A 22,946-nucleotide genomic window follows, 5' to 3' on the forward strand; every position below is an offset into this window, starting at 1 on the left:
CTCTGAAACAAGAGTCAATCAAACAGCCCTTCCTTGATGAGGGTCTAGGGCATGTCTGGCAGTAGACTTTCTACTCCTGGACTTGGTGATGTTCACCAGGACAAAGAAAGTCAAAGGGCAGACAAAAAATCCATCTGAAAGAACCTGCTACTGCTTGTGTTTCTCATTTTCAACAATTTATTGAATGATTCTGAATGCTGAGAGCTGGCATTGAAGCAGTTCAATTAAAAGTTTCCCTTAACACATGAAGGCTGACCCAAAAAATGATAACTTTTTTCAGGACTTCTTGTAAATCGCTTGGAATCGGTCTTTCTTCTTCCGACGAGGACTGAAGGAACAGAATCACAAAAATGATCAGGGTTTTTCGACACCAAGTTAAGGAAAACAAAAGTGGAATACAGAGGCGGATGGCACACAGCAAGGAAAAATGGTGAGGGATGAGGGAAAGGAGAGAGCAGTCATGGAGAGGAGAGGGTGGCCAAGTCCACCAAGTGCCGCATCGTGGGGCGCCCATGAGGGCAGTTCCATGGGGACTTTAGACCGCTCAGGTTCTGCACAATCTGCCAAAATAAAAGCCCAAGATGAGAAGTTACAAATACCCAAGTTTATCCCCTCTCTCTCTCACTCGTGACCCAGTCTCCCTCTTAGAATAATTCCAAACCCAACCCCCCTCTCTTTCTTGATCAAAAAGATAATTTGTGCAATAGGAGTAGCTCACGATGCCCCACTCTAAATCTCCCCCCGTGTATTTAATCTCTCTAATCTCTGCATTGTCTAAGACAACCCTCGACTCCCGATCAACTTGGACTATGCCAGACTATCATGAGCATCTCAATTTAGGTCCTAGTGATTCTCAGATTATGTTTTTATTTGAGATCCATGGTTAAAATATGGAATTGAAACCCTGCCTCCTTATCAACTTGGAATATTCCAGCCTATCATGGCCATCTCAATTTAGGTCCAAGTGATTGTCAGATTATGTTTTTGTTCAAAATCCATGACTAAAATACGGAATTGAAAAAGAAATAAACCTGAATAAGATATGAGATGCATACCTTCTGCATCTCGATCTTTGCAAGGGGATCACCAATTCTCACGGATGAGCGACAAGCACGGGAAGCCAACATTGCACGGACTCTTGATGGGCACAGAGAATCTTGAGTGTCCATTTTGTAGCTACAAATCATAGAGCATTCCCCTTCAACATCAGCAAGGATGGATAGAAGCTCCTTCACATCTGTTGAATACCACTATTTTTTTTAGGACTCTGGATCCCACACTTTTTGTGAAGAAAGACTCTGGATCACACAAACTACTGTTGAAAACAGATATTAATATGGCCCTCAACCTCTGCCAAGGGTTCCCTTTAAGTACCATTATAATTCTCTCCTTTCCCTCTATAGTTCTCTCCCATTCCTTCCACGACAGTAACCTATGCAAAGGCCTATATCCATGTTATTTCCTATGAACAATATAATTACCTTCGACTCCGAATGTTATATTCTTGCTGAATGGCACGGCAGTCAGAAGAAAATGTTGACCTGGTGGGCCGTTGGCATCTTCAACAAGTGAGAACCCATTTTTCCTGAGGATATGAAGAAATTTCAGCAGTCAAATTCTAATAACCAGAAGGGACGTGAAATCTGGTACATATGAGGAAAAACTAAATAACCAACAAAGACTGTTTAAATACTAACCCTCGGCTGAAAATTAAGGGAGTCAAATTCAGACGAGGATAATCAGTTACGAAACCATGAAATGGATGTCTTTGCAGAAGAGTGGTTGTAGGAGGGAGGAGAATGGCCGAGCATTGGCAATATGGCTCCATTGAAATGAGGTGATGTTCAAGGGGAGGCAGACTTCTATGGATGGACTTACCCATGAAGTCGAGGGCCTCATGCCAACCTGTTTTCCCCAAGTTATATAGAGATAATGGAGGGGTTGACCTTGTACTGGTAGTGTTTTAGGGATCTATATGTGTAAGCTTGGCTAGTTTGCATAAGTCATTACATCATTTAAATTATGGAGTCTATGGATGGTGACTTAAGTTGTTGAAAGCTACGTCGTACATCAACACCAAAAGGCACGCTAATCAACATTGAAACTTACCTAATTGTTTCTGAATGCATAACCGCAATAACTTCCTCCTCTGGTGAAAGTTCCAGCCTTAGAGGCCTGTGAAATTGAATTTAAAATGATGATATAGATAATTCTGGCGCTGAGAAAATGAATATCAAGCATCATAAAATAAATATCCAAAATGAGGAAAATTAGGCCCCAAGGATATGAAGAGTAATTTAATATAATAAAATCAACACTTGTGGCAATTAATTCAGCACCGTAAAATCAAATACCATGATGAAAATGGGACACGACGGATAAGAGAAAGGGCAAGAAACTCACTTAAGCAATGGCTGTTGATTCAAGACAGTTGATGCTGCAAGCCGCTCAAAATTATATTTTTCGTCCGCCGCATGCTGCCATTCGAGGAAGCCATAGTTTTTGTTACATCAAAAAACACAACCATAACTTAAGGTCTTCAAAATATTCTCTTTAAATAGGAAAATGAAGGCATAAGGAATTTTATCCATGAAACATTGAAAAAATGATAGGAAAATAGAAAATCACGATCCTTGGAGCTTACTTGGTCGACAATAAATAAGTCTGCATCCAACTTCCCAATGATAAAACCAAGATTGAATTGTCCAATTACCTAATAAAATGTGGCTTATTGTCATTTGATGTATCCTCGCCGATGAACTGAAAAAATTATGCTACAAAAATAACTTAAGACCAATTTAAGACGCTGGAAGAGGAGACCATGATGTCACTCAAAACAAGGAGACGTAACATTCTCTTAAGAAAGTCGGCCCTAAGGAAATGGCTGTCAATCACAGACAAAAAGTGTAACAACTCTTAATAGACTGGCTTAATTGACTTATACTCGAGGAGGATAGATCCAGATTCAACAGAATAATGAATCCCGCTCAGCTCCAGTTCAGAAAAAAGTAATAAAAAAGAATGATATGTTATTATCAAGTTACCAAAGGTGAGCCGAGAAAAGAGACAGGTCCACGTCAGTATGCAAAGAAAAAGGGGCATATGAGCCTGTAAATAAAGACAGGATATGAAGCACAAGGCATCCAGTCAAGAAGCAGTTAGATCTCTCAATCCTTATGTCCTGATATCTTGAATTTTTCAATCCTTATTCATCTCTTATTTCGATCCAATCTCTTTCTTGTTGTGGTCCGACATCAAATTTCGATTACACAAGGACCATTTGTCCGTTCTGATATCATTTCAATATCAGTACGGAATTGAGAAGACACAATGGAGACACTGGATCAGTGAATCCCCTTCTGAACAAGAGGATCTCCCAGCTCCAGCCGATGAGGGTAACCGCTTCTTGGAGGTTCAAAAACAACGTTCTGCCAGATCCATCCTCAGTCTTATTTATTGGTCCGATTGTGACCAGTCCCGCATTTGTTTGAACTTGTCCATGTGGGATTAAGATGCATGTGGTTGTGGCTTCGTCTCACCCTTTTGGAGTGATAAGTCATAGGAAGACCTTATCATAAAGTCATGGCCAATTAGTTCAGGAAACAAGACATCACAGTTAACTGAGGTAACAGATGTTTGAGATCTTACAGAAGAAATAAGTTGACTCAAGCATGCTCAACAAGGAAAGTAAACCTTAGACCCATGTATTCATGGACATTAGATAAAAGACCTTCATTCTTCCGAAGTCCTCTTTTTTGAAATATTTCTCCAACTCGAACGTAGCTGCATTGAGCAGTTCAGCTTTCTCTCTCTGATTTTCTAATTGAACGGCCATTAATGTTGCAGCCGAGTAGCACCTGAATCACAGAATAAAAAAAATTGGGAGAGACAAGTAGGCAGTTCTCATAACACAACAGGAAACGAAGTGCACACTAAATGGGGACCTCTCATTGTCTGATCTATTTTTTGATGCGACAGAATTATAACTTAGGCTCTGAGATCTTCTAGCGCAAACTTCATCGATGTTAAAATGAAGAAAAGATGATCCCTCGGCTGAGTGCGTCTTTGGCAAACTAACGTCTTTGTAATCTGATGCTAGGCGGGAAGGACTTCCATCAAAGGATTCATCATTTTCAGTATTAGCGTTTCGTGTTTCCGCATCATCCAGACATAATGACAGATCCTGTGAGTTGAAACTTAAGATGAATCATACCGAGAAAAAATAATTGTCTTCATAGGATTATACAAAGCACATCGCGCCACTACAAATAAAAGGTTTTATATTTGACCAGGTTTTAATATTTTAACATGCAACATCTCTTTTATTCAATTTCAGCAACATTTAAATCCAGCTCACATGTTCACTGTAAATAGTTAATAGTGATTATTACTCGAGTTTCAAGAACATAACTGTTTAAAATTTTACTCGGAGATTGGTACTAAAAATCATAGAAAACAGAAGTTACTCTCATCCGTGGATTTCTTAGAGACAAAATCACATTTTGATATTTTCTGAGATTTCTTAAAAAATCATTTGGATTATTAGATCTTAACTCAGATAGTAACACCCAAGGAAGAAACTGAATCACAACTTGAGATTAATGTTTTCTCTAAAAACTCTACTTTGAAACTCCATGGTTTCAATCCTTTAAAGGATACAAAATGGGATTTGCAGATTTCTTTTGGAAAAAAACAATATGATATGGTCCTAAATATTGAACCAAAGAAAAGTTGGTGGTGATGGTGAGCGTGTGTGGGGGGGGGTTGGGGGGGGGGGGGGGGTGCGGGCGGGAGAGAGGAGGGGGTTCAAAGCCAGACAGACGTGGAATGAAGCAGGGCTAAAAGCGGTTCAGGACGAGGGTCGAGCAGTGACCCATTTCAACGGAGTAAAGAAGTACAGAAGGTCGTCTGCAGCAGGGCAACATGCAATGACTTAGCAATTTAGAGCCGAAGATAGGCCCCTTGCGAATAGGGAGGGCCAAGACAGGTCGATTGGGGAGGAAAAGGTTTGCAAAGAGGCTATAAGGCTGAGGGGTGAGGACACTTATTGAAGAATAGGGAAGCATTGACAATTTTCTTGGAGCAAGGCTGCATTCGGCTGGAGCTCAAGAAGGATGAGAGCATTCGGTATCCTGGATCTGTGGCAGAATGGGAGGTTAGTCTAGAGCTTTCTAAACTACGGAATGGGTGGAGAATGGTTACAAAAAACCACTCGACGAACCAGTATCCTTTCCTCTCAACGACCCAGGCTCCTTCTCTTCATAACTAAATTCCGAGACAAATGTATCAGAATGATATAAAGTTAATAGATTTGTTTCTTTCTACAACCAAAAGAAACTTAATATCCAAGAAAATAAATCTTGTAAAGATAACGAGAAGAATTACTGCAAAACACAATACTTATCACCGATATTTATTTTTCTTGAAATACCATATTTATCACCATTATATACTAAAGAAACACGACCACGTAAATTGAAACCAAAAATCTCACATTTAATAAAGGATAAAGAGAAGGTCCAAGTTAAAAATTAATCTGCCCCTCCGCATAAATCAAATGATGGAAAAACGGATACAAAAACATATCTGGAAACATGATTTCATCAAAAAGACGGAATAAGTAAAACGGAAATAACAAAAAAAAAGATAAAGCCATTTTCCAATCATTTGCGTACCTCATTTTTACCCATAGGACACGTAACAGGGCTTTGACTTCTCATTTTCGTCGCAGTTTCAGCGACAGTAATCCTTTTCGAGGCCTTGTTTTGATTCCCTTCTGATGAAGTCTCATCCTCAAGAGTCCCACAGAGGGGCGGTGCCAGATATGTACTTAATTCCTCTGCCTGAACAGGATCCATATTGTTCCTCAATAGTGGCATCTCCGAGCATAGACTACTTTCATGCTTCCTTTTCTTCACATCTAAAAATTTGGATAGAGAGGATTGAATAAAGTTGACGGCAGTACCCGGTTTGGCATATTGTGTTCTATCGCACTCCACTGATTTTCCTGAATTGGGGGGGCCTGAAGATTTTGACAGCAGGCTGGGGGAACTTCTCGATATGAAAAACTGATCAGCCGTTAAAATCTCTTGCTGATAATCCTCAGGGTTTTCTTTCTCCTCTGATATAAGAACTTCACCTGAGACTAAAATACCTTCTCCCACTCCACCAAACTCTTTTCCTGCTTCTACGACTTCATCACCTTTGAAAGTGTTCAGTGAACCTGAATGAATAACGATATCGCAACTAGCATTTTCTGTATCCATCTCCTCATGAGATGCCTCCTGGGTGGATTCAATTTTGTTAACTTTATAACTACAGTGTCCAGGAGCATATATTTTCTCCAGAGCCTCCCGCAGAGAGCTCATGACATGGCACTCATCTGAGAGGAAAATCTTCCTCTTATCAGGAGTTATATTCACATCATATGACTGTGTCGGCATGATCATGTTCAGGATGACTATAGGATACTGCTTTGAATTTGAACATCTGTACAATTCATTGACAAGCTTTCCCACCTTTGGCATATCTACAGGACGTCCATTGACATAATAGAACTGTCTGTCCCCTAAATTGCGGCCAGTGCCCTGTAGAGGCTTTGAAAGAAAGCCCTCAACTGTGATACCTTCTGAGACAGTCAAATGTAGTGCTTCAAGGCAAGAGAAGAAGTTCAGGCCGAAGGTATTAATGATGTTTTCTTTCAGAGAACTACTTGCTTGTGTCTTCAGGACCACTGTTTTCACGTTCTTACCAGTTATATTTGTGCAAACAAACCTAACGCCTTTTGCAATCAGCGCATATGCCTACAAGGAATAAGACAAAGCATCTCAAAATTTTCCAAGCGTCAGATGCAGACTAAACCTGACTAATAATTTCTGCAGTGTACCAATTAAAAATTAGATGTAATAAAGTTCGTTTTGAACTTCAGTTATCGAAAAATAAAGCTTTAATTTTAGGGCAAAGGCTGGCTGGGTTCATTGATCTCTGGTGAATGAATATAAAACATCAATCATGAGTTAATAATACTACGGACAGATGCTTGAAATGGTCCCAGAAAATGAAAGAAGAAAAGTCTGCCAGCTGGTATTAGAGAACAAAATACTCACGTTAACCAAAGAAACGAGCTTCCCATATTCTCGTCTGATGTTGCGGATGAACTCCTTGAATCTTACTGGCAGTGAGGAGAATAACTTCTCAATAGTAACGGTTGTGCCTACTTGACGTGCCACCTTTGTCTCAGACATTAGTAATCCATATTTATCAAATTTCAAGCGTGTCCCAACTGCTTCATTTATTGTTCTGGTCTCCACTGACAAACTCCCAAGAGCACAAAGAGAGCTCAAGGCCTCTCCTCTGAAGCCGAATGTCGTTAGGGACTGAAGATCTGGAAATTTTGATATCTTAGAGGTATGATGCTTAAGGGCAAGAGTCTGCACACGAAGGGAAGAAAAACAACCGTATTATGCAACCGTATTTAAATTTCACCTTACTCAGTGATAGAACTTATCTATCATATTTAATTTCTGAAAGAAAACTACAACGTTTTTGCAAGAAATAAGTCACAAATCGGAGTCTCCTTAATTTATTAAAATAAAGAATAGAAGAGAAAAAGTAAAAGATATTTGAAATTACCTGATAGTCTGCCGGTGAGATCCCGGAGCCATTATCCGTCACTTTAATGTATTCTTCTCCGAACTCTTTAAGATTTATCTCGACACTGGTAGCGCCAGCATCAAGACTATTCTCCACTAGCTCTTTCACAGCCGCTGAGAGATCCAAAATTACTTGCCCAGAGCAAATTCTGTGAATATCTTCTTTAGAGATGGCCTTGATTTTTGGGAAACCATCAGCTACCTGTGCCATCTAGACATTGACCGCAGCTAAAATTAGCAGGCAACCAGAACCTTACTAAGATCTGGAACTATTGAACGTGATAATAAGCCACATTACACATCAGCATTGAGTAAAATGAATGAAACAACGCAGTAACGATTAAAAACAAGAAGAATACTTCAACTATTTAGTTTACTCCTTAAAGCTGTTTTTTCTTCCCCATAAAGAGAATAGCATTCGACAGTTTATGAGAGCTACTTCAGATGAAAGATTTGAAACTAAGTGGGAGGTTTGCATTTCTAATTATAAAAGGGTAGACAAACAAAGTGAGTCATCAGTGAATTTAGTTTATCTTTTCCATTCTTCTTTCAAAAAAAAAAGGGTAGACAAACCAAGCGGTTCTTCAGTGAGTTTAATCATCTCTTCCATTCTTCTTTCCGAAAGAAAAGACTAGACAAATCGAGCGGTTCTCGAGTGGAGTTCAATTTTTTTTTCCATTCTAGGATCCTCCAGTCAGCCTGCGTCTCTCGATCCTCTTGACCATCTTCTCGCCATCTTTCAAGATTATCTACTCTACTCATCTTCCTTCCTCCTGAGATCAACCTCCCTACTTGTATCTGCATTTCCATCAGTAATTGTGGGTTTCTTCTCAAAAAAAAAAGAAAACAGCCATTGTTCCCTCTACAATATAATTGTGCAAACGGGGAGGGCAATCCATAAAAAATTAGGATCATCTTGAATAGTAAGATGTTCATATATCAGTTATCTTTCTCCAAGATACCTAAAATAGCACTCGATGTTTTACTTTTAGAAAAATGGACCATCTCTCGACTTGTGTCATCCTGGCACAGCGGTCATGCTAATCTCCAAGGAAATCATACCATTTTTCAACTTCTTACATGAGTTTCTTCATTTGAATGAAGATAGAGGAGAGATGAGTGAAGAAATCTAGTCTCCGAAGTTCAACCATGTTAAAAAAAAATTGGCCATCAAAACGTTGCCCCGATCGGGAGGGTTTATTTTTTTTCCTCTGAGTTCCCTATAACTTCAGCCATCAGGGACACAAGAACCATCAGGTGTCGTCTCCGATATACAATTTGCACTTAAATTCATTAAAAAAAAACAATTTGAACTTAAAGTCCTCATTCTGAACAGAGAAAAATCGCAGCTTGCTCTCAAGTTTCCCCCACGATAAGTCCGGGTGAGTTTAAACGGAAGGAAAGCGAAGTAGAAGCGAAGAACAATGAGATCATCGCGCAGAAAACGTTTTCACCAGTGGAAAAACCAAATGGCTATGTATCAATCTCCTATTCCAAACAACGAAATCGAGAATGATACCCCCGCGATTTCGCACCCAGACAAGAAACTAACGCATTCACGTTCCCGCGAGCCCTTGGTTCAAACTGTCAACGAGTTTTGGGTGATGAAGCTTCAATCTGACTATAGGTATAGAAATCAAAGAACATTGGGTGGCTCCAAATAAATTGTTTGATCAGGTATTTATTAGATTAATAATTGGAGGTTTTTTCATAAAAACTCTTAAAATTTAAGTACATCCTCTGAAATACAATGAAGCTTATGTGTGTGAATTTTGGGCCATGGACTAGTCTAGTAATAATATTAATCCTTTATTTGACATATATATTAATTAATATTCCATTTATTTGAACCAATAAATAGGTTGAGTCATCAACATGTGGGGCAAAAAGCTACAACATTACTGCCATTGAAATAATAGCATTAATGTACTTTTATGCTTAATAACATTGTCCACGTATGTTAGTTATCGCTTACGGGTAAATTATTAAAATCATGAATTATTTACTAAATCCTATTTTATATATATACTGATTTATTGGACTAACTACGCTGTCAATTATTCTTATGTTATATTGACCTTATTTGAAATACAAGACTTTGGTTAGTTTAATTTTAAATTAAAGGTGCGAATTAGATAAGAGAAATAATAGCAATAATGTACTTTTATGCTTAACAACGTTGTCCACGTATGTTAGTTATCGCTTACAGGTAAATTATTAAAATCATGAATTATTTACTAAATCCTATTATATATATATATATACTGATTTATTGGACTAACTACACTGTTAACTATTATTATGTTATATTGACCTTATTTGAAATACAAGACTTTGGTTAGTTTAATTTTAAATTAAATATGCAAATTCGATAAGAGGGAGATAACAATCCATGCACAGGTTCAGAATAGGATCCGTGATACTCAACGAGATGAAGAACCCCTAAATTAACCCTCTTTAGTGACCATATCAAAATGAAGCAAGTTTTGTGGAACTAACTCCATATTTTGATATTGGAATCTGCTTTACTATTGAAGGATGGATGAGAAAGTGCATCAAGGTGTAATTCATGACATCGCACTCCTCAAAATCCATGGATTTGTATCTAAGGGCTTAGGACATTCATGCTCTTCCATTTAAAATTCTCTTCCCCCTCCTTGTATCACATCCTTGAATTCTGTCTCAACTCTTTGTTTGGGGATGAGTGTATCAGTTCTATTGGCTGTATTATCCCTGGAGAGTGTAAACTGGGAGAGCACAGAGCCAGATCCACTCATCTGAAGAAGAAGAATAAGAGAACATAATATTGACCCCTAACTGGGGTGACGATGAGGTAAGTATGTTCAATCTATTTTTTCATCATGTTTCTCTTTTTTCCCTCATAGGTTACAATTGTGCAAGATATCCATTATTCATAAATTTCTGAGGTCATCGACTACATCCAGAAAATAATGCTAGTATCACCAACGACCCATCATTTTTCTTGTCACAGTGCCAACCACCTGCAATCTTCACCACTAGCACCACTATAACACCAATAAAGGTTAAAATTATTGGATTTGATTATTTTTAATTTTATTAATATGCTAATAATTACATAAAATGCATAAAACGTTATTGTATTAGTAAAATTTGATAATTATCAGTATTATTTATTTCAATGATTTTCATTATTCTCACAAATTTTATTATTTTTAATCAATTTATATTATTTTAATTTAATTGGTTAAATATAGCTTCAACTTTAAAATTCTAAAAATACGTTTTAAAAACAAAGTATTATGCTGGAGTTCTCTATAAGTCGACCCATACTCATTCTATGGGTTAAAAAGGCATTATAAATATTTTACTTAAATCAGAACCTTAAATAATTTTTTAACCCCAGATTCTTGATTAGCAAATATATGTTCTAAAAGGTAAACAGGAATTCAGGTAATCTTTCATGGAACCTGTATGTCATAAGTGTACATATAATCACTTACTCATAGCATGACTAAGGGCGTGGGTAAAGTGTCAAACCTTTATTGATTATTCTAGTTATAAACGATGCTTTGTGAAATCATCAAATAAATCGTATTTTAATTCTACTTTGTCAAGGTCATAGTCAAATCTTATTCCTTTGGTCAGTCTCCTCTCATGATGAGGCAAAGTATCCCACCAAAACTACATAATCACCTCCATGGACTTATATATACAACTGAACTGACTGTTTAGAGTCCTTTTATTAGGGGCCTATAGCTCATAGCCAAAACACAACTATCCATCAAAAAGATGTCCTTCGTGTCTCATCTAAAAACAACTTATACAACAATGAATAGAGTCAACATTTTTGGCAGTCAGGTACAAAAATATCCATGGATGTAGAGAACTTTTTCCCTAAAGAGAAACCAATCTCTTACTGTCTACACACAAATGGTTATCGGATCAACCATCATCATCATATGATCAGAAGTAGGCAGTGTTATTTTATTTGGATATTTTGATGTCCTTGCATACGATTATAAATATTGTGGATAATTAATCGTTGTATTATCATCTCATCGTAATTGATTCATCAATGTACATGTCCTTTTACTTTATTACATACATTGCACTTGAATTATAATAAAATAAGGTTTTATAATAAATGCTGAACATGATGTGGAATGTGGATAAGAAAGATCACACAACCTGACTAAAGGTCAGTCAGACTGGATGAAGCCAGATGATGAACTCACATTTAGGGTAATAATTTTTTGTTGTTTGTTTGAGCAAACCAATAATTTTTTTATAAAAAAAATTTATAAACCTTCACTCATTAAGGAATTTGACTAATAAATCATGAGAAAGGTTTTTAGCCACATGGAAAAATATTAGGGATTAAATGCCTTCTAGATGGTAATTAGGGGATGAAAAAATATATTTTGTATGAAAGAAGAAATCCAGCGAGATGAGAATGATGAAAAGTAGCATAAGTTTACATGATTGATCACAATAGATATGAATGACGAGTAAATGTATGGATGGATGGTGTTGAGAAGAAGATGACAAATTATGTGCAAGAATACTCATTGGAGATCCTTATATTCTGCCAGAATCGAGGCAATTTGGAATAGCAAGAGATTGCCTCCACTTCTATTTCACTTTCTAACTTCAATCTGATGAACAACAATAAAACTTCAGGAATCTTATAACCACTTTATTTCTCTAAGTCTACGAAAGCAGGAGTAATTCTTGATGATTTTAACATGAATCAATATCTATTTATAGATCCAACCATAATGATGGAAAGAGAATACAAATATGAACCTACGCATGATTCTGGACTGTCAAATATTATGATACATGATTCCAAATATAGATTTTCTGTCTTCACATTGCCAGCGTTGCACAAAAATTCTGGAAATGTTAAAAACCTTAAAATGCATTAAATAATTCAAAAAATATTTTTAATTCATACAATTGTTAGACATATATATTTTGACTTCGTAAAAAAATATATCTTCGAATTTAATTTCTTTAAATTATTAAAAATATATTCAATTTATGAAATTATTTTCTTAATGAATATGATATCGTAGAAATCTATAAAAATACCAAAAATCCATAAAATTATTGTATCATTCTAAAAATAGATTCAATTTTTTTAATCTTGATAACATACATGTATAATCATTTTTGTGCAAATTAAAAAAGAAAAATATGATATTAGTCGATTAATTAGTGTGTTATCATTGGACTGACAGTGAGCCTTTTAAGGGCACACTTAACGTCCACTCCGGTTTTGGTTCACATGTCAAACCAAATCAAAGAACAAATTTGATAGGATTAATATTTTTCTTATTAATAATATAATAAATAGAGGAGGATAAGTCCCTCGTCGTCCCTCTCCCCCAGAAATCTCCCTTATGTCCTACATTTTCCTATCCCCCTATTCAGAACAATCTCTCTCTTTCTTCCTTTGTCTTCCTCTGTTTGTGCATCTTGAACTCTCTCTCACCATTTATCTATCTGTATCTCTTTCTCCTTCCATCTTCGTCTCTCTCTCCCTCGTCTATCTATCTCTCATTCTCCCTCCACCTTGCTCTCTATATCATTCATAATTTATCTATTTTTTCCCTCCATCTTCCTCTTTGTTTCTGTGTCTTTCTCTATCTCTATCCTTCATATTGATCTCTCTCTTTTTTGGTCCAACTATATGTCTTTTTTCCTGTCTCTTTCTCTCTCTATCAATCTATCTCTCTCTCCCTCCATCTTTCTACTCATTATTTCCCTCTCACTCTTCCTCTCTCACCATCCCCTTCTACAATTCTCTAACTCTCACATAGCCTCACTATCTCCCTCTCCTACTCTTCTTACTTTCTTTGTCGCTCTCCTTACCTCTCGTTTACTCCCACTATCACACTCTCCCCCTCTTACTCTCTCGGTCTCTCATTCGTTCTCATTCTTACACACACTCTCTCACTCTCCCTCTCCCTCTCTTATTCTCTCATTCTGTCACACTCCCTCCCTCACATTCTCTCACTCCTCTCACTTTCTTTCTCATTATTTATCAAATCTATCATTTTCTCCCTCTTACTTTCTTTGTTCACTCTCACACTCTTTCCCCCTCTTTGTGATCAATTTCTTTCTCATTATTTATCAAATCTATCATTTTCTCCCTCTTAGTTTCTTTGTTCACTCTCACACTCTTTCCCCCTCTTTGTGATCACTTTCTTTCTCATTATTTATCAAATCTATCATTTTCTCCCTCTTACTTTCTTTGTTCACTCTCACACTCTTTCCCCCTCTTTGTGATCACTTTCTTTCTCATTATTTATCAAATCTATCATTTTCTCCCTCTTACTTTCTTTGTTCACTCTCACACTCTTTCCCCCTCACTCGTCTCACATACACTCTCTTACTCTATCATTCTCTCCCTCTATCACACTCTCTCGCTCTCTTCTTCTTTCATTTCTTCTCCCTTTCTTACTCTCCCATTCCTTATTCCTCTCTCATTATTTATTGTGATCACTCTCTCACTCCTCACACTATCACTCTCTCTCACTCTCTTCCTCTTTCATTACTTCTTCATTTCTCACTCTCCCGTTCCTTCTCCCTCTCTCACTATTTCTTGTTATCACTCTCTCACTCCTCACCCTATCACTCTCTCCCACTCTCACACTCTCTCCCTCCCACATTATCTTACTCTCTCACTGTCTTTCTTACTATCTAGATCTCTCACTTCTTCTAATACCATCATTATATCGCTCTCTCGCTCTCACTTTATCCTTCTCTCTGTCATACTCTCCCCCCTGCACTCTCTCGTATATATCTCTCTCTCATTCTCTCCGTCTCTCACTATCTCTCTCTCTCTCATGTTCTCTCATTCTGTAGCTCTCACATTTCTTCCCACTCTATCATTCTCTCCCTATCACATCCATACATTTTTTTTTCACTTTGATTGCCATCATCATTTGCCACACTTGCTTATTCCATTCATTTATATACATTAGTTATTTCATCTAACTATATTTAAATATCATCCTCCCCATCTAAATATTCTTAATTTATCAATATCTTCTCCAATCCCACAGTCATCAGATAATATGCTTTTCAAAAACTAACATTGATCTATGTGGATATGACATTTGCTCATTGCTAGGTTCAGTGATCCAAGGTTTTAAAAAAATTATGGAGTAACTCATAAAATGCATTTTTAGTAGCTTAATATGACCATATTCACATGTTTATTTGCATTGAATTAATCATACATGCATGTTATTAAGCTTAAAATGATTAGATTCATTTTTAGAATGATATTCTGAGTTTTCTGTAGTTTTATGTGTTTTTGGCAATTTTGCTGACAGCATATTCTGAAAGAAAACAATTTTTTGACTCAGAATATGATTTTTTGGAATTTCTTGACATTAAATTTAGAAAGACATGATTTTTCTAAGTCGAACATATTTATTTGTATTTTTTGAGCTTTTATTTTATATGAATTTTAGCATATTTTGTGTTTTTCTTGAATTTTCCTGGGCAGGTTACGTGGACCAATCAGAAAAAGAGGTATTTTTTCAGCAATAAATGCATTTCGTGGCACGAGAAAGAGAGGATTAAAATATTATTATTTCTCTCTCCTTGGAATAGTCAACAATGACGGACGACGACGTGGCAGCACAACAGAACATCACGTCTACACGTGTCACATACATTTCACATTTCTATTGGCTTGGAAGGAGAAATTGCTTACATGGCGTGCGCTGATGTGGGGCCACGTAGGGTGCGACAAAAGTTATTAAATAGTAAACTATCGTTATTCCTTTTTGTCTTTTTCCCAGGGCAACACGTGACCCGACAAGATCCGTCGATCGCGGATGACGAAGAAAAATCTCAGCCAATCATCACATTAAATGCCTATAAGAGACAAAACCCTAACCAAATGATGTGACGGTTCTGACGAGGAAGAGGAGAGAGAAATATTTGAATTAAATCGACGTCTATGAATCATCGAATTTCCATGCTTGATATCCGATAATCTAGAACTTGGATCGAGCTGAAATTTTAAGGACAACTTCATCTTTTTGTCCTATATCCGTCCATACAGTTGTATATATAAATGGAACCAATATAAATGGAGCCCCGATCTTTGTAAAAATCATCTTTAAGCTCACTTCCTCCTATTGAGGCTGATTGATAGAAAATGAAGTTTTGAAGGTCCATCAACTGTTCCTTGGTGTCTCTGGTGCTTGTGGGGGTTCAACAAAGAAGTGGAGAGGTTGATGTGCAGCAGGAAGATGACATGATTCCTGCGGAATATAGGGATCTAAGGTTAGCCTTTCGCCTTACATTGAATCATTTTGAACACCCTTAATTAGTTTATCCGTCTTCACCATCTATCATCCTCATCCATTACCATCCTTAATCCACTCTGTCATCATCCCCTATCTATCCTCACCTTAACCTTCATTTCACGTGCTCTCTACAACGTGGCGATTTCGTCACACATCTCTCTCCCTCCTATTTCAACCAACATACATTACTACATCTCTCATTTCTACTATCAGTCTGCCTCATTCTCACTATCTTTATCACCGTATCCACTTGTGTTTATGCCACTTACCACGCCGTTGTTACAATCCCGTCTCGCTCCCCTTTCTAGTTCATCTTAATCCCTATTTAGTAAAACCTAATTAGCCATTTATCATCTTATTATCTACTCTCATCACACATTCACTACCATATACATAACTCCTCTCGTCTTTGCTTCACCCAATTGAGACAGTACTTCCCTTGAGATCCGTCCCCTGTGGAAATTTTTTCGCAAGCTAATTAAATTATTTATGAGTATCAGTTATAAATTTCATTGATTAAACTCAAATCCTCAATGACATAATTTTTACCCAAAGTTTGAGTTTATCAGTGACTCAAATAACACAAACAATACTACCCTAAATTTGAGCTCATATGGACTTATCAGGCATATTGGGCTACGTGTACTGTGATTGACACCCTAGGCTATGCCTGCCTGAGTGTCGACGCCCGCCGGCTTTGATTGCTGAAGTGTGATGTCGCGACTACTTGAGAGCTTCACTTGAAGGTCACGACTGCCGAAGTGTGCTGTCACGACTACTTGAGAGTTTTGCTTGGAATCCACGATTGTGGGATCTATCAGCCCATTGTCCATGGGCTTCTACAGCTGCTGGTGTGCTTCAAGTGAAATTTTCTATCTTACAAAAATATCAGTCACTTCTCTCTAGTAATCAATTATAACATTATAGAATAAGCAAAATTTCTGGCATGACTTTGAGTTGGCCACCAATTGTGACATGACAACATGATTAAAACCACGGATAAGCCCCATTTCTTATTTGTTGATCAGTTGTGAACTTTGAAAGATTCTGACTCTGTGAAGCATCACTCTGATTTAGAATGTGATCATTCATTCTTTGGATAATAAAGATCCCAACTACTCTTTCCAATGTAGGGTTATACAAATATATCGATCGTCGATGGATAAAATATTGCCTGAATTGAAGGCTCTATGGCTAGGATTTCATTGAATAAAGCCAAAAATCCAACAAATATAATGTCATTCCAGTTGTCAACCAGGTTGGCCAATGATTTAAAACTCAATATTAAATAGTTATTTCCCATTAAAAATATTAAATTAGCCTATATATTTCCATTATTTCTTCATTCTGATATTTATCATTGGTGGAAAATCAGAGTCCTATCATATTTTTTTGAAGCAAGATTTTTGGTTTTGATTAGCATCTCCGCCCATCCACACCATCTTTGATCTAAAAAAATGTACAAAACAGGCTAAAAATATCATATTCTCGGTGCGGATCGACCTTGTTCACGTCTACCAAAAGTGCACTTTTTCTAAAGTGATTTTGAGTTTAATAATTTATGGTTTTATTCAATTAAAAATTAAAAAAATTATTAAACCATCAACGCTCCAATAATTTTACTATCAATTCAAGTATATTTGCATCAAAATATAAATTTTCCGAAGTCCATGACTTGGAAATGAACCTTGAAAGGGCCTGAAGTCCCAAATAAAAGAAGAGAGATGACTTAACTTTATTTTGTGGGTATTTTAAAATATTCATTAGCTTAAGAGGAGTAGTTTGAGGAATATCTTTCCAATGTTTTCACCAAGTGTAATTCATAAAAATGCTTAATTGTTTATGACGTTGCCACCTCAGACAAATACATAAGTCAGTTTTTTTTTTCAGATTACTAAAAGTGTTTATCATTTAAAAGTATTCTATTTAAGAAATATGGCCTCTATTTATTCATCTAATATGGCATCCATTTGTTATTTTCTCAAAGTAGGAATCACGAGACGGCATGCCCTAAGAAATTTACTAAAATGATTTGTGATGCAACTCTAAATGTCCTGCGCACAGTGAATCACCCTATTCAGATTATTATCCTTTTGAGTAAAAAATACCAAACGAATCAACAAGGGCAAAAACCTAACTACTCATAGTCTAGGTGACTAATGAATGTTAATAAATGCAAAATACTTAACCATCACATTTAAACCAAGTTCCTCAACACTCACTTTGATATTCAAGAGCTAATCTTGATACCATGTCGTAATCATGATCTTCCTTTATCCCCCACTTTCTAATCTTTAAAAAATCAACCCTGATAAGTGACAACTATAGTTTTATTCATTATTCTGATACATAACTTGTTAATGGGACTGAGAGCTGTCACCACAGAGTATAAATAAGAATATAACAGCGAAAAATTCTAAGTAGAGGCGGCCTGCCCTTCTCTTCTTCCTTGGCCGTGGCGATGGTGTTCTTCGACCTAAACGTTCCCTACCTCGAGAGAGATGCTACAACTACAAACCCTACTCTGGAATCTGCCGCGGCCGTCGCCTGCAAAGCTACGAGGCTCAGATTGATCGTCAAATCGATGGAACTTGGATTCTCGGGCGTCGCATACAACAAGACTATCAGAGGCGTGATTTCTGATCTGGAACGGTGCAAAATCGTTCCTTTTGATCTTTCCTCCCTCCTCAAGGTCGCCCCAGGCTTAGCTGTCGCCGCCAAGCTCCACCGCGAGCTTCTTGGAGCTTCTACTTCGTCGTCTTTCCGGCAGTACACGCGATTGACTGCGGTCGTGGACAGCGCCCAAGGTGCGAGTGCTCTCAGTTCGGGGAACGCTGTTCTTCGTAGTTATCACTTGGTGGCTGCTCGGCCGTTGAATCAGGCTGCGTTTGATCAGATTTGCAAAGTTTCCGAGGTGCATATACGCTAGTATGAATCATTGCGCGATTGTTTTACCTTGGTTATTAGCTATTTGGGATAATTACGGACTACAAAGCGTGTAGCTCGTTTGATTTGCTCTCTAACTTTAATTTTTTTGAAAGACTGGTATGATATTGAGGAAATCATGCGCGTTTTGAAGCAACTTGAATTGATTTATAAAGTCAATTTGTTGAAATCAAGTGAAATGTGTCCTCGATGGCAAGAGAAGGTTAGAGATTGTCGAACTATTTTTGCTGGGTTGAAAGTATCGATCAGTTTACATACAGTTTACCCTGGTTGAAAGGTTTTTTTTTGCAAGGATCAAGGTCGTATTTTCTTTTTCTCTGGAATTGCTGCCCCACAAGAAAATCTCTGCAAAGTCATAATGAAGCTTTGGGAAAAGAGTTCAACTGATTTTTTTTTTTGAAGAAAAGAGTTCTACTGATTTACTCAACATATTCTTCAAACTATCTGAAAAGTACTTTTTTGGTATGCTGTCGACTTTGCATCCGAGTTGATCTGATGAGGATGTTTGTGAGATATTTTGTTCATTCGGAACGCATTCTTATTGCTGTCCTTAATCTACATGTTGTAAATTATTTCGTCCGTCGGTAACTTGTCTAAGTTGTCAATTTATTTCAAACTGCAAATTTAAAATCAAATTAATTGCCGATTCTTGCCGTGATAATTTCATGCCGGGATGTTCTTTTTATAGGTTGATATTATTTCAATAGATTTCTCTCAAAAGCTGCCGTTCCGTCCAAAGCTCTCTTTGGTCAAAGCTGCTATTGAGGTTTATACGCTCATTCTGAGCTATCTTTTTGAGATTTAAAAGCCCTTACATGCTCTTGACTTGCTTGCCCTGCAATTCTTGCAGCGGGGGATATATTTTGAAATCAATTACTCTCCCATCATCTCTGACCTTCATTCACGAAGACAAATATTAACTGATGCCAAGGTTTGAGATTTCCTTCCACCATTTTATATTCCTTTTTACAGTATCTTACAAGAAGTATTCCGCCAATGGCCAACGGGAATCAAAGCCAACGGGGCCCATAGTATAACACCATGAAGCAAAGCCAACGGGAATTACTTCATGGTGTTATAGAAAAAAATATGCACCATAGTTTTGATCTATTCGTCTCTCGAATTTCAGATTCTTGTGGATTGGACTCGTGGAAAAAACCTCATCTTCTCAAGTGGTGCCTCCTGTGTAAATGATGTTCGAGGCCCATATGACATCATAAATCTAATGTCATTGCTCGGTCTATCCATGGAAAAGGCCAAATTAGCTTTATCAAAGAACTGCAGGCGCGTCATATTTTTCTCGTGATGTTATGTGAACCCCACAACATTTAATTTTTCCTATTATCACCCATGTGATACTCATTTCCTGTGCAGCCGTCTATTGACAAGTGCATTACGGAGGAGGGAATGCTATGATGGAGGTATCAGAGTTGAAAAATATTTGCCCGGAGCCAAGGATAGTTCGAAGGACTGGTTTCCTGATTGGAACCACTGGGATCCAATCTCTAGCGGGGATGGCGATCTGCCTGCGTTGAATGACGAGGCGTCAAATAAAATTGATGGGTCAACTTTAAATGAAATTTCACCTGGAAGAATTTCGCCTATCAGGGAAGAAAGTCCCATGAAAATTGATGGCATGGGAGAGAATTTCTCTGATATGGCATTTGCCCCAGTTAGTGAAGTTCAATTTCCAGATAATCATGAAAGTTTTTCTCCGGTTTGTGAAAACTTTGAGGCCAATGTTGAAGAAAAGCAAATCTTAAGTTGTTCATTTGTGGAGATTGTTGATAATTGTGAACCGGTAGAGTTATTTTCGGATGCAATTCACAGGTCGAATCCTGATGGGTTCGAATCAGTATCAGTTTCCCCTTCAACGGAGACAAAGGAAACTTCTCCAAGAACAAGGGCTTCTATGAACGTTTCCGAGACTCTTTGCCAGGAAGAGAGGACAGAATCTGGGCCAAGCTGGTGTCTTGAAAAGGTATCTATGGCCAGGGCGGATTCTTCATTGCTCTCTACCGTTGATGAAGCTGAAGCCAGCATGGAAGAAGCTCTGACAAACGTAGAGATTTCAAACATGGAAGATGAAATCCCGCAATCTGAGACAGTTATTGGAGTTGATCTCTCTCCTCTTCCTGAGAGTATCAGCCCCATCGAAGTTTCCCAGGAGACAAAAGTTTCAGTGGTCGAGGATGAAGAATTGTTAGCTTTGAACAAGGCATTTGTCTTCGGCCATCAAAACCCTAAAAGAAGTGAGCCACGTCTGCCTCTTCTGTCCATTCTTTGCAGAAAATTTTTGCATCCCCTCGTGGCAGATGGTCTGTTCTTCATTGATTAAGAGTTGTGGGATCTATAAATTGTTGCTTTAGGGTTTAGAATTTAGGGTCTAGATTTTTGCGTTAGCATCAAACAATCAGTTCCAAAGAATTGAACCATCCCCATTCTAGCTGCCACCTTGATTTCGGTCATTTTCAATTCCTAAATGCGAATTGATGTTTCATTCCTTGGGCTAATGCGATTTTCCAACTTTCTGATAGGAAAAGTGCAGCATCTACCACCCCGGTTTCTCTTTGCATCGAAGCACTGCATCCAGAGGCTTTTTTTCAGGAGGAGATTCCAGCATTCTAAGCGAAGAAATCGTTGTAAGAACGCTGCCTAAAGATTCCATCTTAATCATCATAATAAGACTATTTTTGTTGTTTAACGTACGATATGTCATTTTTTTCTATATGAAAAGCCCACCAGGTGGCTATCCCTAACTAGCAGGAATCACTGGCAGACCAGTTTCTAAGAACGAGAACCCCTTTCCTCTTTCTCTCTCTAGTTCATCAAGTCACAAGCTGCCCACCCATGGAAAAAGACCTGGCTTGTCTTTTCCCGTGCGGCTAACTCCTCTCCTGGACCTCATTCCTAAACTCTAGGACCTGGCCAGCAAAGCCTCCCTTTGTCACAATATACCTGAGTCCACTCTCTAGAGAGAGAAATAAAGACAGAAAGAGAACTGCTTCCATGCAGTAAAAAAGAGGACCCGCACCATTTCCACAATTTCCATGGCGAATTCTCACTCATACCCAGACCCACTTCTTGCTCCTTCTCCATGGACCTTCCACTCTTCTCCAACCTCCATTATTCACAGAAGCAGAAGCGCAGTCTCTCTCCAGAAACACCTCCCTGCCAATCTCCATGGAGAAACCCCATCGAACGATCTTAGAAGAGTCTTCAGCGCAGGGGATTTAAGGGTAGGAAATCAAATTCTCGTTTCTTCTCTTCCTTCATTTCATAATTCAATTTGTTTTTTTTGCTGCACAGGCCGGGGAGACGCGGTACAGCCCCGAGGAGCGAAGAGAGAGGATCGAGAGGTACCGCAGCAAGCGCAGACAGAGGAACTTTCAGAAGAAAATTACCGTCAGTTCCTCTTCCCTTCAGAATTTTTTGATCGTTTAGTTCTGAGACGTCGAACATACTAAGGTTCGAGAACGGATGACGGACGATCCATCATCCGTTATGTTCCATACCGTCATCGGTCCTCCATCCGGAACTCAGAAGGGAAATAGAACGAAAGCCTTCGTGCTATGTTCTGTTGCTGGTTTGCAGAACTAAACTGCAGACTCTGTGACGGATGACTGACCGAAACACCGTTTCATACTACTCCGAGCCTTAGAGAGGAGTGTTGTGTTTTTGGGTGTTTGCAGTACGTGTGCAGGAAGACGCTGGCCGACAGCCGGCCCAGAGTTAAAGGGCGGTTCGCGAGGAACGGAGAGGCGGAGGCCGAGGCGGGACGAGAAGGGCGGAGATCCGAGCACGAAGAGAGGGAAGACGACGGCGTTGAGCCGGATTTCTGGGTCAGTTTTCTGGACAATCTTGCCATGAACAACGTCATGGCTTGATGACATGCGGTTGTGTATTTCCCTTTTTGTTCTGATATAAATGTTGGAACCAGTTTTCCCTAGTATGAAGATGTAGACCACTTCTCTCTCTCTGTATCTATAAATCTATCAAAATCAAGCTGTTTATCTGTCGATTTAGTCATCAA

At 38.1% G+C, this 22,946-nt stretch overlaps 2 protein-coding genes across 8 annotated transcripts; one reads left to right on the plus strand and one right to left on the minus strand.

Annotated features, from left to right (window-relative positions):
• Positions 1 to 264: 264 nt before the first annotated feature.
• Positions 265 to 9,298, minus strand: PMS1 (DNA mismatch repair protein). Of its 5 annotated transcripts, none has more exons than XM_078573628.1 (12): positions 9,172 to 9,298; positions 7,633 to 7,863; positions 7,107 to 7,430; positions 5,676 to 6,803; positions 3,945 to 4,183; positions 3,731 to 3,857; positions 2,645 to 2,713; positions 2,404 to 2,477; positions 2,110 to 2,175; positions 1,482 to 1,585; positions 1,056 to 1,176; positions 265 to 560 (listed from the first exon to the last, which is right to left on the minus strand). In XM_078573628.1, exons 2-11 carry the CDS (start codon positions 7,861 to 7,863, stop codon positions 1,094 to 1,096), a joined length of 2,445 nt encoding a protein of 814 aa, XP_078429754.1. In that variant the 5' UTR covers positions 9,172 to 9,298; the 3' UTR covers positions 265 to 560; positions 1,056 to 1,093. The 5 variants fall into 5 exon arrangements, with proteins under 5 accessions (XP_078429754.1, XP_078429730.1, XP_078429739.1 ...); XM_078573604.1 differs by having other exon boundaries at positions 1,056 to 1,237; XM_078573613.1 differs by having other exon boundaries at positions 1,056 to 1,237; positions 9,188 to 9,293.
• A 9,100-nt stretch (positions 9,299 to 18,398) lies between these two features.
• On the plus strand, positions 18,399 to 22,888 carry GAF1 (Polymerase/histidinol phosphatase-like protein). 3 transcript variants are annotated; one of them, XM_078573646.1, is made up of 8 exons: positions 18,399 to 18,881; positions 19,602 to 19,679; positions 19,764 to 19,844; positions 20,043 to 20,197; positions 20,288 to 21,165; positions 21,451 to 21,555; positions 22,223 to 22,318; positions 22,606 to 22,888. In XM_078573646.1, exons 1-8 carry the CDS (start codon positions 18,429 to 18,431, stop codon positions 22,647 to 22,649), a joined length of 1,890 nt encoding a protein of 629 aa, XP_078429772.1. In that variant the 5' UTR covers positions 18,399 to 18,428; the 3' UTR covers positions 22,650 to 22,888. The 3 variants fall into 3 exon arrangements, with proteins under 3 accessions (XP_078429772.1, XP_078429779.1, XP_078429788.1); XM_078573653.1 differs by lacking the exons at positions 22,223 to 22,318; positions 22,606 to 22,888 and adding an exon at positions 21,651 to 21,957; XM_078573662.1 differs by lacking the exons at positions 22,223 to 22,318; positions 22,606 to 22,888 and adding an exon at positions 21,659 to 21,957.
• Positions 22,889 to 22,946: the final 58 nt, after the last annotated feature.

This window comes from Wolffia australiana, chromosome 1, assembly GCF_029677425.1.
Source record: "Wolffia australiana isolate 7733 chromosome 1, ASM2967742v1".
NCBI classification, from domain to species: domain Eukaryota; kingdom Viridiplantae; phylum Streptophyta; class Magnoliopsida; order Alismatales; family Araceae; genus Wolffia; species Wolffia australiana.